The 20,012-nt window shown below is 33.9% G+C and overlaps 1 protein-coding gene across 9 annotated transcripts in view; it reads right to left on the minus strand.

Annotated features, from left to right (window-relative positions):
- The window catches only part of NOL4 (nucleolar protein 4), a 381,920-nt gene that overhangs the window by 252,319 nt on the left and 109,589 nt on the right, over window positions 1–20,012 (minus strand). For all 9 annotated transcript variants that reach the window (XM_055102633.2, XM_055102631.2, XM_055102632.2 and 6 more), the window contains 2 exons: window positions 9,998–10,109; window positions 8,996–9,108 (listed from right to left, as the gene is read on the minus strand). In XM_055102633.2, the coding sequence (XP_054958608.1) occupies window positions 8,996–9,108; window positions 9,998–10,109 (225 nt within the window). The remainder of the gene's footprint in view (window positions 1–8,995; window positions 9,109–9,997; window positions 10,110–20,012) is intronic.

Raw genomic sequence — 20,012 nt, forward strand, 5'->3', positions numbered from 1 at the left:
CTTGGTGGTTTTGGCTGTGGTGTCTTTCCTTTATCAAAGACTGGGTCATGCTTGGGCACACTGAGTAGCACTAGCTCTTCATTAAGTCAGTAAGGAAATGCCACTGTGTCAGATCCCTGGACAATCAGCCACATAGACTTCTCTTAGTTGCATGCCCTCTCTCAATACATTATGTTTACTCCAATTCTAAATTCTAATGTGTATGTGTGTATGTGTGTGTGTGTGTGTGTGTATGCAAAAATAAGAGACTTCAATGTGGACTGACATTATCAGTGATAACAATGTGGACTTGTTACTAGTGTTGATCATATACAAATACATACATATATATATATATATATACACACGTTGATAGATGATACAGATATCTATTAGATACACTATATATACTTTCTGTGATGTCATAGTATTTTAGAGGATATTCTCAGAAGCCAGACTTCCTAGATTCAGGTCCATATTCTGCCAGTTATTAGATATGCTACCTTAAGCAAGTTACCTCAACTTACTGTGCCTCAGTTTCTTTATCTATACAATGGAAATAAAAATTGTGCCGCTCTCACAGAGTCACATGTGGAGTGAGGGCGTGTACTATATTTAAAGTATCTAGAACAATGTCAGGTACATGATAAGCACAATAAAATGGTTTAATATTACTATATGGAATATACAACGCATTCTACAGTATATAAAATTATGCACATTTATTACGGTATATGAACATATACAACAAAATATAACACATTTCAATATAATGGTAAAGGCAAACAAAATGTGTTACTAAAGTAGCTGTGTGTTTACATAAACATATAAACAGTCTTTATAAGTATTTGTTATAAAGGTCACAAAAAGCTAACTATAAGTAATCTAGTAAAATATCATTTATATGGCATATAAATATGTAAAATGTATATGTATATGAGGATATGTATGTGTGTGTCTATTTATGTTTAAAGAAGAGCTAAATATAAATATTCAAGTCACAGCCTCTGTTCTATGAAATGGTTGTAAAAACAGCCACAGCATATTATGGAAAATCAATATATTTTTTATCACCACTAAAATGTATGCTGACACTCTTGCCAGCATACATTTTAATAAATTCAGATGAGAGATTAAAATGTTTATGTAACCAAATATATAGTTATGTATTTTTGTAATTAAAAAAACCATGTTAAATTATTTACCATCATAAGTGGCTTAATGATTGAGAATATTTTAAATATTTTCCTCCACTACTACATATGAAATATAATTCATTTTCACAATTACATTCCTTATTAGAATTCAATTGTTATACATTTGTTAAGAGCTTTAATGAGACTAAGTGCATGTATTCATTCTGTATATTCTAGTTTAGTTAATAATTGATTAAATTATTGTTTTTAATAAAAGTTAGCAGAGGTATATGAAATTTAAGCTTGTGCTTTTTTACCAACATAGATAAAATACTAATTACACTAGGAAGAAACTACTGAAGGCTTCTAAGAATAAAGAATCAGAAAACTTGACTGATCTGATATTAAGTATTTTATTCATGATTATCTCTAGACCATTCATCTAATTCCTTTCCTCTATGAAAATCTATTTTGTTTGACAACCAGAAAAAAACTCTCCACATCATACTGTGTGAGCTTATTTCTTACATGACTAAAATCTCATGATAATGAAAGTCGTGGCCAGAGACCATAGTAAGTCTGCCTCCTTGAAACTTAATGTTTAATATTAGAACAATTTAACTGTAACAAATAATTTTCTTTTCAGTCTTTTCCCTTTTAAACATGGCACTTATTTATTTCTCAAAACCTTTGTTATTGAGCTTTTATTTCTATCTTCAGAAGTTGCTTGAAATGGAGACCCCTAATCTGCTCCATATTTCATTTTAGTTTTCAAGTTCAAGATATCATCTATAAAGGGTCTCTACCATGTACCTCCTGATTTCACCTGCTATTGTCCTGCCTGATTAGTTCAAAATTGCATTTTGCCATTTCCTAAACTATGTAATAATAGTCTCCCAGTAAACTTATCCACATCCAATTTCTCTACACCAGTCCTGCCTATTAACAATTGCCAAATTAATCTTCCCATTTCTGAACATGTCACTTCTCTGCTTATAAATTTGCAGCCCTATCCATTGTTTATCAAATAATGTGTATGCTATTCAATCAAATATTTACGGTTTCCCATAAGACTGCTTAAAAACCACTCCCACCAATCTTCTCTTCTGTTGATTTTTTAAAACTTATCATCTGCTCAAATCAAATTAAAGCTTACATTATCAGCATCTCTATGAAATTCATCATCTCAAACCTCAGTGTGCATGAGTGTAGATCCTGTTAAAAATTCATATCCCCAGGTCCCACATATCAGACCTAGAATTAGAATCTTTGGGGTGGTGTCCTGCAACCTGTAGTTCAATGAGCTATTTAATGCTGGCTATCTGCCCAGTCCAGTGCTGTTCAAGAAAACATTGTGCAATGATGGAATTGCTCTATAATATTCTCTATTCAATAAGGTAAATACTAGTCGTATGTGGCTGTTGAACATTTGAAATGTGGTTAGTGTGACTTAAGACCTGAATTTTTAGTTTTAGTTAATTTTAATTAATGTTCAGTTAAACTTATACATTCACATGTGACTAATGACTACCATCTTAGGCAGTGCATAACTGACAATCCTTTGTTGTGAGATCTTGAAAATATACTCAGTCATTCACTACTAGCAATACAGTAAACATCTTAATAGATAAATTGTTGTTTCATATATCACATTCCTTAGGATAAATTTCTAGTCAAGTAATATAAATATATTTGAAAAGTTTTTAATAATTATCATCAAATCATCCCCCAGAAAGTCTGTTCGAGTTTAAACCCTCACCAACAGTTTATAAGAAGGTCAAATGATCTCATATTGGATACAGTATTTTGTAAAATCTTTCTCAATGCAGTAAGCCTCAAATAACAAGTTAATTCGTTAAAATTTTATTTTGGTTAATATAGGAGGTTGGGGTTTTTTAAATGGATATTGACCATGTAGTGGATAATTTCCAAAGATGGCTACCATGGATCCCTTCCCCTCCCCACTGCCCCTTACATGCATGCTGCTCCTTAGATCAAGGAACAGTATTTCTCTCTCCTCCCTTTGAAACTAGGCTGGTTTTGTTATTTGCTTTGGACAATAGAAATATGGCAGAAGTGATGCTGTGTCAGTCCCAGAACAACAGGGAGCTTCCACTTCCTGTCTCTTGGAAGCCAGCTGCCATACAATAAAGCTGTCAGTTAAGAAGTCTTACTACCCTGAGACCAGCACACTGTGAGGAAGCATAAGCCAGCCACATGGAGAGTGAGAGGTCACGTAAAGGAGCATAAAGGAGCATCAAGGAACCAGGTACTTAAGTGAGGTTTTCTTGGACTATCCAGCCAGGTCCAGCTACCAATTGAATGTCACTGAGTAAATGATCCTAGCCTATGCCAGAAGTAACAAAATAAATCACCCAGAGGTTCTTGGCTAACTGCTTAACCCATAGAATAATGAGTATTAATAAATCATTTTTGTATTAAGACACTAAGTTTTAGGGGTGGTACATAGCAAAAGAAAACTGAAAAACATCTAATTTCTCCCCTTTGAGCTACACCATAGCATTCTATTTACATTGATTTGTTGCTTAAAAAAACAAATAGTTAATACTAATTTTAAGTGGATGTGTTGCAGAGTAGGAAGATTTTGGGCTCCAAAGTTATTTAAACCTAGGTTCAAATATCTAATCTTCTCTCTCCCAGTTTAATCATTAGGGTAAGTTTTATCAGCTAAAAACCTTAGTGCCCCATCTGCAAAATGGAGGTAGAGCAGCATGTCAGTGGTTCTAAGTAGTAAATTATTTACAGCCAGTTTCCTAAATTTTCCTGTGTATTTTTTCTCTCCACATCAATTCTTTCTTTGATGGGTACATAAAAAGAGTAATTTAATAGAATTTTGATATTTGAACATGTTTTGACATTTTTCACAAGACAGTCTTAGCAAACTGTTTAAAAATATTATTTCAGGCCAGGCACCCTCACACCTGTAATCCCAGCACTTTGGGAGGCTGAGGCAGGTGGATCACCTGAGGTCAGGAGTTTGAGACCAGCCTGGCCAACACGGTGAAACCCCATCTCTACTAAAAATACAAAAATTAGCCTGGCATAGTGGCGGGCACCTGTAATCCTAGCTACTCGGGAGGCTGAGGCAGGAGAATTGCTTGAACCCTTGAGGCGGAGGTTGCAGTGAGCCGAGATCACGCCACTGCACTCCAGCCTAGGCAACAGAGTGAGACTTTGTCTCAAAAAAAAAAAAAAAGACAACTACGCATGCTTCGGTCCCTGATTACTTCAGTGTCTCTGGAAACATCCTGACCTGTCACTTTCATGAACTCTTCCCTAATGATCTGGTCTTCTACCTTTCTTCAACCATTTTGCTCTCATAATCATGTTCTATGCATTTCATTACCAGCAACTGCACATCCTCCAAAACCTTGATTTTAAGCATCTCACTCTCTACACATCTCAAATTTCCCAGATCACTTGCTCTAGTATTGCATGTATTCTAGTATTCCGATGAAATTTCTATCCCACTGATATTTATCACCCCTTGATTCTAACCCTCTAACCCTTTTGCATTGACCTCCCCTGCTCTCGCCCCACCTCTCTCATGATCTCACTTATATTCTTATGTGGCTAGAATTCCATGGCTTGTCATTTTAATCATACCCTTATATAACACTTCTATTCTTTCGACAAGACCCAAAATGTGAGTAATTCTCTTTTTCCCTTACTGTCTTCTACCCATGCCCCTATATAGCTGGACATAGAGATGAGCAATTATTTAAATGACTTTACTTGAAACTCAAAAGAGGTCCATTTTCCTGGTCAATTCACTCCTCACTGTCTAGATTTCTACTTCTCACATCCTCTCCTCTTCTCAAACCTTCACCACCTTCTCAAACATCCTTAGTCTTGCTTTTTTTTTTTTTTAACTGATGAATTAGGAGCAAACAGCAGAACAATTCCATTATCTCCACCACTATTTCCATTCGCCTACGTCTATCTGATCCCTCCTGTCTGTGCTCCATTCTAAGGCCAACTTTTCCAATTTTGTACAAGAAATCCTACCTATTAATGCCAAGGATATTGCTTCATCAATTCTCCTTCCTCTTTTCTAAATCATTATTTTCCTCTGCTACATGAATCTCATCAACAGGTAAATATGCTATAATTTCTCTGATTTTAGAAAAAAATATATAATAAAAAACTCCTGTTCCCATGCTCCCTCCATCTCCTACCTCTTTCCCCTGCTCCCCTTCATAGCAAACTCTTCAATGGCCTTGCTGCTGTCATCCTGAGCACCCCATAAAAACTGCTCTTGTAAAGAACACCATTGACTTCCACCAGGCTAAACACAAATTTAATTTTCAGACTTCAGTATAATTGACTTATCACTTGATTTGACATAATACATTACTGCAGACATATTGAAAAACCTTTTTCCAGTTTTATTCTAGTTCACAAACTCTCCTGCCTCTCCTAATACCCTGGGTGCTCTTTCTCAGTATCCTCTGTTGGTTCCTCCCCATCTGCCAGATGTTATAACATTGGAATTTCCCAAATCAAAGTTATTGGGCTTTGTTTGTTCAGTCTACACTCACTACCTTGGTAGTATCTTCAGTCTCATGGCTTCACACACTATCTGCCGATGATGCTTGGCCTTATGTCTAGCTTAGTTCTTTGCTCTTAATTACACATGCCAACTGTCTAATTGACAAATCTACTTGAATCTCTAATAAACCTCTTAAATATACTTGAATTTCTAATGAAGAGCTCACATGAACTTCTAGTATCATTCCTCAAATGTTTTCTACCCGCAGTTTTTCTTACACTAGTTAATACCAATTCTACCCTACTTGTTCAGATTAAAAACCTTGGAGCCATTACTACCTCTTGACTTTCATGCTTCACATCGAATCTGTCAGCAAAACTTAAAATCTATTCATAATTTCACCTCTTTTCACTACCTAAACCACTGTCTTTGATCCAAGCCACTATTATCTTCTTTCCTGAAACATCCATCAGAAGCTTTTGTTAAATCCAACTAAAATGTATACTCATAAGAGGACCATTGAAAACCCTTGGCATTAGCTTCTTCTAGAAACATGTAGCAAAGGAAACTCTTGCCAGTAGGGCAGCATCAGGTGTTTCTCTTCCATGGAAGCCCTTGCAGGGGCCATGTAGAAATTCACATAGTTAATTAGATATATTTTCTTTAGCTCTTCCTGTGATACAGCTCAGGTACAAGAAAGCAGTAATCATACTGGGTAGGTTGGAAACTTAGCAGAGAAGCCCCATGCCCCAAAAGAGACAAAAATCTCTTATCACACCACAGTTAATAACTTAAGGTCCCCACAAAGGACATGCCAATTGCAAAAATCATCCAACTCAAGGAAATCTGAAGATTCTAACCAGATATTTCTAGTCTTCTGATACAGTTTATCAATTGGAATCATTTTTGCCATAGGAACATTGCCTAGTAACAGAGTTATCATTTCAATGTTAGCAGTTTTGTGGAGCGCAAACTCCAAAAGTTATTCAAAGGCCAATTTCTCATGCAGGAAGGAATAGAGCTTTGTTAACTCCTTACCCACATTGATTTCTGTAATAACCTTCTACTGGTGTCCCTGCATCCAGTTTTTTTTTCCTCTTCAATCTATTCTCAGCCCCCATCATTATGTTAAAATATAAATCAGATCACATGACTTCTCTGCTCAAAACCTTCTAATGGCTCCCCATATTACTCAGAGTAAAATTTAAAAGTTCTTAAAATGTAAGACTCAATATAACTTGGCTTTCCACTATCTCCTTAAACTCCTCTCCTATTTTCCTCTTCCTTGAACATTCTGTTCCAACCATGTTGACTGTCTTGCTGTTCCTGCAGCTACTAGATATATACCTGCCTCAGGAAGTTTTCAATATATCCCTCTGCTACATGCACACATTTCCTTCACTTCTATTCAAATGATACATTTTAATAAAGCCTTTTAAACTTGTGATTCCCTAGTTCTAAAGGGAGTCCCATGTCTGGCCTTCTTTATTTCTCTTAACAGCCTTTAGCATATTCTTATATACCTATGGCCATTATTTTCTTTATTATATGTTTACCCCCACAAAAGACAAACATTTTTCTCAATTTATTCACTGTTTTTCTTCAGGAGGACCAGATACATATAAGTACTGAATAAATATTGGTTGAACTTATTGGATTAATGCTTATTCAAGTTTAAATATAATTTGTTAGGAATATTTCACTTACATTCCATTTTAATGTGACTTCCTTTACTTAACCTCTTTTTCATCTTTCAATAAACACAATTTTCTAAAAATTTTGCAAATAATCTAACTAGTCATTTATCTAAATATTTTAAGGAAGCGTGACATCCAATTTAGTATTTTCAAAATGTAAGGATAAGAGTTATTTTTCTAATCTAGTTATAAATTTTAAAGGATCTATTTCTTTTGTGTAAAATACTTATGATTTTTTAGAAGCCAGAAGGGATCAGCATATGTGGGCGCATTGTTGGCACAAAGTGGATCTTCTTACATTTTGGCCTAGAAATAAACATATCAACATCTAAATGAGCTTCCTACAAATAATCTGACAGCTCTAACTAGTTAATGAGACATTTAAAAATTTTTTTCAACTATATAATGAATCATGAAGATAGTTTTTTTTTTTATCATTCTCAGGGATGGAAGGACATTAGTATTTTCTTAATTGTCATTGATATCTTTAACCCAATGATTTTATTACTATTTATTCAATTATTTATATGTAGCCATATGGCAATATAAAATCCAATATTGCCACTGCACTAATATGAATTTTTGTATGGAGTATACCCTGAATAACATCTATTGAGATCAAACAATTTTATAAATATAGCTTGGAGGTTAAACCTGCTTAAATACAGAGGAAAACTAAAAACTTGATTTGAGTTTTATGAATAAAGTAAGTTCAACAAAGTAATTTTAAAAGAATGCAATCATAGCTTAGCAAATAATTCTGTATTTGAAAAACAAACATTTAACCTCGTTTCTTGTTTTAGAGAAATTTCAAGGAGATAATTTATTAGCCTGAGGACCTGAACCTGTTTCTAATATAAATAACCTGAATGCATCTATTGAGTATTAACTAGTCAACAAGGATGTACTAAGCACCTATTGTATATCTGCTATTGTTATTTATTTTGGAGAATATAAACCATACATATATAACTTAGTCCCTGCTTTGACACAGCTTCAACCAAAATGGCTAGCTAACTAGAATCCTACAGAGTATTTAAGAAATATGTTTTTAGTGTCTATACATGCAGCATGTTGCTAAATTTTCACTATACAAATTAAATAGGATAACTTAAAACATCAAAATACTTCTAATTAAGAATGACCACAGATTGTCTCTAGGAAATGCACAGAAGTAAATTAATAATATATAGAATAGCAGTTAATTAAAAAATAACTTTAAAATTTACATAAGGTTTGAATGATGGAGAAATGATAATACTTGAAATACCCATTAACTCTACTTTTCTGATTGCCATGCAAAATAGCCTTAGTACTTAAATTTCCTTAGAATCTCAATTATTTCGGATACTTTACTGTGAACTTACCCCCTCTGAACTTTGTAGCACTTTACCAAGGCCAGCTCAGTGATGGTCTACTAAGGAAAATGTAGCTTTCTTGGGAACAAACAAATTCCCACATAACACTAAGACAGAGGTGTTAAGCAGGGGCTCTGTATTGTGGACTAGGAGTTTCTGCTCACTTTTTCCATCTGTGCAACTGTGGTGAGATTCATTCATTAAAAAATAAATTACTGTCTTCAAAATGCCATCATGCTTAATATGATAGTCATGGTTATCAAGCTTCGTTCCAATTTGTAAGTAATACAAATGTAGATGTTTTTATTTTACCTCATCTTGCTGTGAGTTTAGCAGCTGCAGCTTCATGTGCTTCATGTAGGCCATGGTAATTGGCATGTTGTAGTCAATCATGCTGGTCACCAAAGTGGGAGGTTTTCCATTATCTGTAATAAAACATTTTTAATGGGTAATGAAAGTAATACTGCATTCTACCTGTAATTTTAAAATGATCTATTTCTCCAAATTGAAACAGGATTTTAGATATCAAGTGTCTTAAAGCATGGTAGCATTATAGTTGGATGGTAGAAAAAACAACTAGTAAGGTTCTACAAAGGTGTATTGACACTGTTTAACAGTACTAATAAATTATTTATAAATGCAGGGGAACTTTTAAACATCCTGAATAACAATAAATAAACCTAATGTGGTTACTAACACAATTATTTGTATTTTTCTTCTTTGCTTTACTTTCTATATGTATTTTTTGAATGCCGAAGGAAATCTGCTCAATTTTTTGCTTTTGGCCATTCGATTTAACCTTCGAGACACAGGAATGAGCCAGCAAAAAATGTATCTCTGAGACTGATATAATCTCTGAGAGGAAGTCATATTTAGCTAAATAATTTTCAATAATTTTAATGAGAGCTAAAGCCAAATCATAATTTTAATGTAAAATTTTTTAGTAAAGAAACTCCACATTATTCATAATTTTTAGAAATAAGGAATCGGTAGATTTAAAAAGACATTGATAGAAACCAATTTCCTTGCTGAATATATCTAAAATAGCATGAAATACATATAATAAATGAAAATTAAAACATTATTACAGGGAAAAATGTTATTTGCCACAGCTGAAACTGTCTTTCTTCTAAGAATGGGCACTGAATTACTTTGTAAGTGGATATTCAAAATTCACTGCCTCCTACTTGAATAAATGAGATGATCTGACTTGTTGAACTGTTTCAGTCTACCACGTTTTTATAAAAATGTGAGATACAAATGGCCATTATGAATAAAATTACTTTAAATCTCACTATTTGACACTGCAGCTACCTTTATGATCTGTTCCATCTGGGTTTAAATGCATTCTTTTCTGGCACTCTGAGCAGCTCATTAGAAATCGTGTCACCGCTTCTCTTGGTAGGAAGGCATAGCTCTCTGAAATCTGAAATGATTCACAAAATACAGGTGTTATTATATAAGCTGACTGAGCATGATTTAACAGAAATGATCATTGTATTTCCAAATAAGACACGTTATTCCATAATGGCAGGAAGCACAATGAAAGCATGCATTGCATACCATGCATCATTTCAAGAAATATCTATCAAACTTGATTAGATGTCTTTTAATAAAAGCCAATAATGCCATGTGGAGACAAAAATCAACCACATCTCGATGGGCATCTGTTTATATTTTGCATTTCTTTTAGGTAAAATAATCACAGTGTACAGATGTCCTAGTGAATTTTCCTTATTATTAAACATTGCCAACATTGTTTTTAAACTTACTGCTAGCACAATCAAATTTGTATCCAATTTTAAATACTCTTTTTTGTAATTTAGCCCCAAGTAGGAGCAATAAACTCTGGATTTTGCACAATGAACATTTCTTCATTGTTGCTTTTCAAAATATTTTAAGTGAGAATAAAAAATAAATTCAAACAGAACTTATGTATATATTTACTGCAGTGAATCATCCCTTCCACAGAAAATGACACAACTGGAAATGCATTTAGGCCACCTATTTCATTCATTTTACATCAATTTTTTATAATGTATGTCCATAATAGCTCACACTGACTGTCAGAGCAAGCCTTTTCTGTGGCCTATATAGAGCTTTGTTTTCAGAACCATGATCTAGAATCAAGTTAGAAATCCATACTACCATTACAGTAATTTTATAAATATTAATTTTCTAAAACCAAGTTCTCTCATCAAAGCAAATAATTCCTTACGTGAAACTGATAGATAGTTGAATATCTTTAAATAAAAGCTGACAGTGACTCAGACAGTGCTACTAAGAAGTCTGATGCAGGGCTTCAGTTTTCCACCATAGCACTAACATTTTACATGAAATATAAGATAAGCAATAGGAATAAATGAGTTGCAAATAAGACATAAATGCCACAGATGATTTCTTAGGTGCATCTATAGCCCTTACAAACACTGATGTATTTTAAATTAGTAAAAATGAGGGAAAATGTGCAACAAATGTATAATTGAGTGTAAATGGGTGCTAGTTCTCTTAGTGGTGATGGAGTCAAATTTGCTTAGCCAGGCTACAGAAGCATAGCCTTGAGAAAACCCCATATACTAAGATCCAAAATTGTAAAGCTCATTTTTCTCTTAATTTAATATTAAAATCAGTTTGTACCACATAGCCTATCCTATTGACTTTAAGGGAAAAGAAGCCATAAGAATACTGAAGAGGAGAAACAGGCTTACAATTAAAATCTGCCATTGATAATCCATATTCAGATCATTAAAATTCAACACTCTTAGGGGTTGAAATATAGAACTCTTATTTTTAAATATTATATTGACAGAGTAAGATATCCAGATTTCAAAAAATACTGCTTCAGACTATGCAGTTATTGTGTGAGGAAAATGATCAGAACAATTCTAAACTATTTTGTGAAAAATTTTATATTATTTAATAAGAAAATATATATATAATTTAGGTTCTCATTCATTTTCTCTCTCTTTCCCTATAAACACATACAGCATATATGAATTTGAATCCTATTTTTCTGTTTTTACAGAGGGAATAAACACTTCTAACTCACTTATTTCATTAGAGATCATTATTTTCTTACTCTCTGAAGAAATATTTTATACTAATTCAGAAGAAAAAGTCTATAATGCATGCTTCATCCTTATATTTTATATTTCAAATCATATCGAGTTATAGTCCATTAGAACTAATGCGTCTGACCAGTAAATTTATTATCAAGTAGGATTTTAGGTAAAGGCTCCATTGGTTTTTCTAGATTTCTACTAAATTTTTTATCTACTTTATAAAAGAGAAATATTTCATTGAAAGATAGGTAAGTGCTGGAGTTGGAGAGACACTCCATTGGCTTCCACAGTCCTGATACTTTCTGAAATCTTCTCTTTTCCCCATGCTAATGAAGCACTTGTGTAGAAAACCCTTCAGGATAGATTTATCATTGACCTGAATCAATCCTATGACTTGTCTAGCAGCATTTAGCCCCAAATCAATTTTTCTTGAAATTATTAATAATCATATCACATTAGTTTTATAGCTTTACTCTGAAAAAATACTACATGTAATGGTCAAAAATATGTTTGTGTTCATGTATACATGTGTGCATGAAATAATACAAAGCCCACTTTGTATCTTAGAAAATATTTTTAAGCAAATATTTTATCATATTATTCTTTCTGGTATGGCTCTAACATAGTACTTGCCATGTCACTATCTATTACATAAGATAAAAGCACTTATTTGGGAATAGTTTTCTTGGTGTTTAGAATTCATGTTATAGGGACACCTGCCATGGCATTCCACTCCCCTTGAATCTTTTCTTCCCCACCTCATATTCACTGGGGCCCACAGACCACAGAGTCCTCCTATGCAGAGGGAAGAAAGATCCTCCAAGCAGGCTTTTCACATCTCATACTCATTTCTGAAAGAAAATATTTCTCCTGCAACGCACGTAAAGAAAAAAAAAAAAAAAACTTTTTTCCCTATTCAGAATCTTTTCTCCCAGGCCTATTCGAAATTAAGAGTCCTGGAATTTTCAGGAGTCACCAAGATGGTGAAATAGGAGTTTCCAGCATTTGTCCCTTCACAGAAACATGAACTTGAATAACCATCCATGCACAAAAATACCTTCACAACAACTAAGGAATCCAAGTAAGTGATTACAGCACCTGAGTAGAGCATAGAAATAAGAAAAGACTCAATGAATAAGGTAGAAAAGACAGTTTCACATTATATATGTCAACTCTCCCTCAAACCCATGCAGCACAACTTGGAGAAAGAAGTTCTCCACATGGTTGAAGGAGAGTGAAGTGAGCACTCAACTTCAGCTTCACTTTGGACCCTAGCAACAGGCCCTCCATTACACTCGAGGCACCAAGTATTGAAGCCGTTGAAGTTAAGTTGTTATCAGCTTAAAATAGTTTGTTATAAGTTATTTTATGTAAGTGCTATGGTAACCACAAAGAAAAATTCTGTAAGTAGATATGCAAAAGATGAAGAAAAAGTAATCAAAACATACAACTACACAAACATCATCAAATCACAAAGGAAGAGACCAAGAAAGGAAGAAAAGAAAAATAGTCATAAAACAGTTAGTAAAATGGCAGTAGTAAGTCCTTATCTATCAATAATTACATTAAATATAAATGGATCAAATTCTCCAATCAAAAGTCAGAGTGGCTAAATGAATTTAAAAAAAAAAGAACTAACTATATGCTGTCTACAAAAGTATCACATTAGCTATAAGTGGACACATAGGCTGAAAGTGAAAGGATAGAAAAATATATTCCATGCAAATGGTAACCAAAAGGGATCAGGGCTGGCTATATTCACATCAAACATAATAGGGTGCTTGTTAAAAATTGTCACAAGAGGCAATGAAGGTCGTCAAATAATGATAAAGAAGTCAATTCATCAAGAAGATATAACAATGGTAAATATATATGTACCTCAAATCAGAGCACCTAAATATATAAAGCCAATGTTAATAGAACTGAGGGATAAACAAACAGCAACACGTTAACAGCAGAGAACTTCAATATATCCCTTTCAATAGTAAATAGATAGTTCAGACAGAAAATGAATAAGGAAACAGCAGACTTGAACAACACTAGAAACCGAATGAACCTAATGGACATATACAAAACTTATCACCCAACAGCAGCAGAATACACATACTACTCACGTGAACAGGGAAGAATCTTCAGGATAGATCATATGTTAGGCCACAAAACAAGTCCTAACAAATTTTAAAAAACTGAAAACATATGAAAAATCTTTAGAGCACACTGGTATGAAACTAGAAATCAATAATAGAAGAAAAATTGAAAAATTTACAAATATGTGAAAACAAAAAACACACTCCTGAGCAAAGAAGAAATCAAACAGGAAATCCAGAAATATCTTGAGTGCAACAAACTGGGAACACAACATATCAAAACTTATGAAATACAGCAAAAGCAGTTCAAACAGGGAAATGTATAGCAATAAATGCCACATTAAAAAAAAAAAGAGCCAGAAGTGGTGGCTCATGCCTGTAATCCCAGCTACTTGGGTAGCTGAAAAGGAAGGATCATTTGAGGCTAGGAGTTTGAAACAAGCCTGGGTAATATAGTGAGATTCTGTCTCTAAAAAAGATTATAAAAAGTAAAAATTCGTCAGGCATGGTGGCATGCACCTGTAGTCCCAGCTACTCAGGAGGCTGAGGTGGAAGGATAGCTGGAACCCAGGAGTTCAAGACTGCGGTGTGCTATGATCATGCCACTGCATTCCAGCATGAGTGACAGAGGGAGAGCCTGTTTCCTGTTTCTAAAAACAATAATAATATTAATGAATTAATTTTTAAAAGAAGAAAAAAAGATCTCAAATAACCTACCTTTATATCTCAAAGAAGTAGAAAAAGAAGAACAAATTATGGCCAAAGTTAACAGAAGGAAATAATAAGGATCAGAATAGAAATAAAAAAGGTAGAGACTAGAAAAACAATAAAAAAGATCAATGAAACTTGAGTTATTTATTTTTTGAAAAGATATACAAAATTGACAAAACTTTACCTAGACCAAGAAACAGAGAAGAATCAAATAAATAAAATTGTAATTAAATGAAGAGATATTATAAATATCAGAGAAATACAAAGAATCACAAGAATCATGAACAATTATATATGCCAACAAATCAGATAACACAAAAGAAATGCATAAATTCCTAGAAATGTGCAGCATACCAAGACTGAATCATAAAAAGCAGGACATATGCACAGATCAATAGTGAGTAAGGGATCAAATCAGTAATCAAAAACCTCCCAATAAAGAAAGTCCCAGGACCTGACGGCTTCACTGGTAAATTCTACCAAACATTCCAAGAAGAATTAACAATAATCCTTCTCAAACTCCTTCCATCCCCGCCCTCCCACAAAAAAAAAAAAAAAAAAAAAAAAAAAACTGGGTAGAAGGGAACACTTCCAAGTTCATGTCAGCATTACCTTGATACCAAAGCCAGACAAGGACGCTACAAAAAAAGTTTACAGCCAATTTCTCTGATGAACATAGATGAAAAACTCAACAAAAACTAGCAAACAAAATTTAAAAGCACATTAAAAGGATTATACCCTATAGTCAAGTGGGTTTTATCACTAGGATGCAAGGATGTTTCAACATACACAAATCAATAAATGAGATTCACCACATTAGCAGAATGAAGGATAAAAGTAATATAATCATCTCAATAGATTCAGAAAAAGCATTTGACAAAATTCAACATCTATTCATGATTAAAACTCTTAACAAATATGTATAGAAGAAATGTACCTCAATATAATAAAAGCCATATGTAACAAGCCCACAGCTAATGTCCTATTCAGTGGTGAGAAAATGAAAACTTTTCTTCTAAAATCAAGAATAAGACAAGGATGCCCACTTTTGTCACTTGTATTCAATATGGTAGTAGAAGTCCTAGTCAGAGTAATAAAAAGTTAGAAAAAGATAAGCCATCTAAACTTGAAAGAAAGAAATAAAATTTTCTTTGCTTACAAGTGAAATTATCTTATAGACAGAAAATCCTAAAGACCCCACCAAAACAATGTTAGAACTTATAAACAAATCCAGTAAAGTTGCAGGATAAAAAAATCAAGATACAAAATCAGCTGAATGTTTATAGATAACAATGAACTATACAAAAAAGAATAAGAAGACAATATCATTTAAAATAGCATCAAAAATAAAATAAACTAGAAAAACAATTCAACCAAGACGATAAAAGAGATATACAATGAAAACTATAAAAAAGAAAGAATAATCTCTGACAAATATACCAAGAACACACAAAGAGAAGGGATAATCTCTTTAATAAATGGTATTTGGAAACTGGATATCCAAATGTGGAAGAAATAAATTGGCCCTTGTATCACACCTTATACAAAAATAAACTTAAAATGGATTAAAGACTTAAATGTGTGTGTATGTGTGTGTGCACACATAGAATGTGACAACCCATAGAATGGAGGGAATTATTTGCAAACCATACATAATAAAGGGTTAACTTCAAAAACATATAAAGAACTCAAAAAATTTCATAGCAATAAAACAACCTGATTTAAAAATAGGCTGCTATGTTTTGAATGTCTGTGTCTTCTTAAACTTTTTCTTTGAAACTTAATCCCCAGTCTAGTAGTGTTAGGATGTGAGGCCTTTTGGAGGCTCTACTCTCATAAATGGGATTAGTGCCCTTATAGAAGAGGTCTAAGGGGGCTTGCTTGTCTCTTCTGCCCTTCCACCAAGAAAGAAAGCATTATCTACGTGGAATGATTCCTTGTCAGACACTAAATATGCTGGTAGCTTGCTCTTGGGCTTCCTAGGTTCCATAACTATGGGTAATAAATTTATATTACTTTTAAATTATCCAGTCTAGATTATTTCATTATAGCAGCCCAAACAGACTAAGGCATAGGCAAAAGACATGAATCGGCATTTCCCTAAAGAAAACATACAAATGGCTAACAGGTATATGAAAAAATGTCGAACATCACTAATCGTCAGAGAAATAAAAATCAAAACCACAATGAGATATCACCTCACACCTGTTAGGATCGCTATTATAAAAAAGTCAAAGACAAAAAGTATTGGCAATGATGTGAAGAAAAGGGAAGCCTTGTACACTACTGGTGAAAATGTAAATCAACCCAGCCATTATAGAAAACAATATGGTGGTTCCCCTAGAAATTGAAAATAGAACTGCCAAGTGATCCGGCAATTCCATTTCTGGGAATATATCCAAAGGAAATGAAATCATTATCTCAAAGAGATATCTGCACTCCTATGTTCATTGCAACCTTATTCACAATAGCCAGGATATGGGGACAACTAGGCCAGGTATGGTGGCCCACACCTGCAATCCCAGCACTTTGGGAGGCTGAGGCAGGTGAATCACCAGAGGTCAGGAGTTCGAGACCAGCCTGGCCAACATGATGAAACCTTATCTCTACTAAAATTATGAAAATTGGCCAGGTGTGATGGCAGGTACCTGTAATCCCTGCTACTTGGGAGGATGAGACAGGAGAATCACTTGAACCCGGGAGGCAGAGTTTGAAGTGAGCCAAGATTGTGCCACTGCACTCTAGCCTGGGTGACAGAGTAAGACTGTCCCCCCCCCAAAAAAAAAGATATGGGGACAATATAAGTGTCTACTGATGAATGGATAAAGAAAACATGATATAAAATATATATCAATATTTATTTAATTTTATATGTGTATATATACATATATATTTCCTGTCATTACACATACATAATGAAATATTATTCATCCCCAAAAAAGAAGGAAATCCTGTCATTTGCAACAACATGTATGAACCTGGAGATTATTATGGTAAGTGAAATAAGCCTGACACAGAAAGACAAGCATAATCTCACCTGTAAGTGGAAATTGAAAAAGTCAAACTCATAGAAGCTGAGAGTAGAATACAATGGTGGTTCCAGTGGCTGGAGGGTGAGGAAAATGAGGAGATATTGGTCAAAGGGTACAAAGTTTCCGTCATGTAGTATGAGTAAGTTCTAGAGATCAAATGTATAGCATAGTAACCGTAGATAATTCTGTAATGTATGCTTAAAATTCATTAATAGAGTAAATCTCAAGTGTTACCTCACATGTACCCACAAATGGTTACTATATGAGGTGATGGACATGCTAATTAGCTTGATTGTGGTAATAATTTCACAATGTATATGTGTATGAAAACACGTTGTACACCTAACATATATAAAATCTGTTTCTCAAGACAGGGTCACAGGGTCTCTTTCTATTGCCCAGGATGCAATCACAGCTCACTGTAGACTCAAAGTCCTGGGCTCAAGTGATCGATCCTCCTGCCTCAGCCTCCCAATTAGCTAGGACTACAGGTGCGGACCACTAAACCCAACTTTTTTTGTTTTGTTTTGTTTTGTTTTGTTTATTTTGGTGAAGATGGGGTCTCATCATGTTGCCCAGTCTGGTCTTGAACTCCTAGCCTCCAGCAATCCTCCCATCTTGGTGTCCCAGAGCTCTGGGATTACAGGCATGAGCAACTGCACCTGGCTACAATTTTCATTTACCAAGTATGCCTCAATAAAGCTAGCAAAAAAGGAAAATATCCTAGACAAGCTTCATTACTGAAGTTCTTAGCATGGTGGCTCACACCTGTAATCCCAACAATTTGACAGGCTGAGGCTAGAGGATCACTTGAGACTAGGAGTTCGTGACAACCCAGCCAACATAGATCCTATCTCTATATAAAATTTTAAAAATTAGTTGTGCATGGTAGTGTGTGCCTGTAGTCTCAGCTAGTCAAGGAGGCTGAAGCAGGAGGCTCACTTGAGCCCATGACTTTGATGTTGCAGGGAGCTATTATTATGCTACTGCACTCCAGCCTGGGTAGCAGGGTGAGACAGTGCCTCTTAAAAAAAAAAATTAAAACAGTGTCCTGTCCTTGGAAAATTCTTAAATTATGGTATATTTGAATAATTACATTTCATAATTAAACTTTTATGATGAAATACTGCCATTTGATTCTGTGGGCATCTTTATTTAACCTAATTCAGAGATAGCATTGAAAGCCTATGCCAATCCTCTTCCAACTTGAGGCCTATGTTAAGTACCTCTATGACTCTTACCCTAATGAAAGGCCTGTTCTCATTTGCTGGGAATTAATGTTTGAAATGTTAAATCAATTTTAAATAGATGTTCATAAATGGTGATAAAACTCAGGGACATGTCCCTCAAGGTAGCCCATTTATCAAAGTCCTAATATCTTTCTTGCAATATGTAATAGCAGTTGCAAATAAAACCTAGAAGGAACAGAAATTTAAAAAGATTTTGATTCAGATACTAAAAATACTATTCTACTAATATTACAATTAACTATGTAAAATACTATAATCATTCATAAATGTCATAAATGTCTTGGACCCAGTTTTCCAATGTGAATATTCTGCTTCTAGATGGAAATTGGATTTTGAATATACAGTACAGAACATTTTCTAGAATATTGGTGAGAACATGTTTCACTTGAAAATGTATTCTTAAAAATATTTTTATATTTCAGAAAGATAGAGTATTTCCTTAGAATTTGTTTATGAACACAGAAACACTGTCCCTTGATAGTGATAAGATACAAAATATAAAGAATGGATGTTAGTCTTGATCCCTCTTAACTAAGCACTAAAAAAATCACAACTTCCATGTGACAAACCACATATTAAATATATTGCTCACAACAGAAACAAACATGTTAAGGATGAACTGGAACACGGCCACATTGAACCTTAAAACTAATGACCTAACATTATTTATCAAGTAAATAATTATGGGGAATTTATTTCTTACAAATGTTGTTTTCTAGGAATCTAGATTTGTTTTCTTATGTTTATATAATGTTTTACTTTTCACTGTGGTTTTACTACCATTATTTTAGCAAATGGTTAAAACAGATTTTCCAGTAACTTTTTGATAAATTGGTTGACTGCTGTAAAGAGATGAAATGAATTGTCGTTGTTACACAGCAGAGGGCAAAGTAAAATGCTGGAAGTCAAACAAGGATTTCCCAAATACTGGTCTATTTCTGTAAATTTAATGGACCGTGGGTGGCTTATCCAACAGACAAGACAAATGCTAAGGGCCCAGGGAAAGCAGACAAAAAAAAAAATTTCAAGAAACCCAAAGTATCAAAATGTCATCACAGAAAAATTCAGTGTTTGTTAAACTATCTTCAACTTGAGTCATGGGAAAGATTTGTTATTGTTATTATTTTTTAACCTTGAATTGAGAGAGAAGGAAGGAAGAAACTAGCTAGGAAAATAGGGCAAAGAGT

Source organism: Pan paniscus, chromosome 17 (assembly GCF_029289425.2).
Source record: "Pan paniscus chromosome 17, NHGRI_mPanPan1-v2.0_pri, whole genome shotgun sequence".
NCBI lineage: Eukaryota > Metazoa > Chordata > Mammalia > Primates > Hominidae > Pan > Pan paniscus.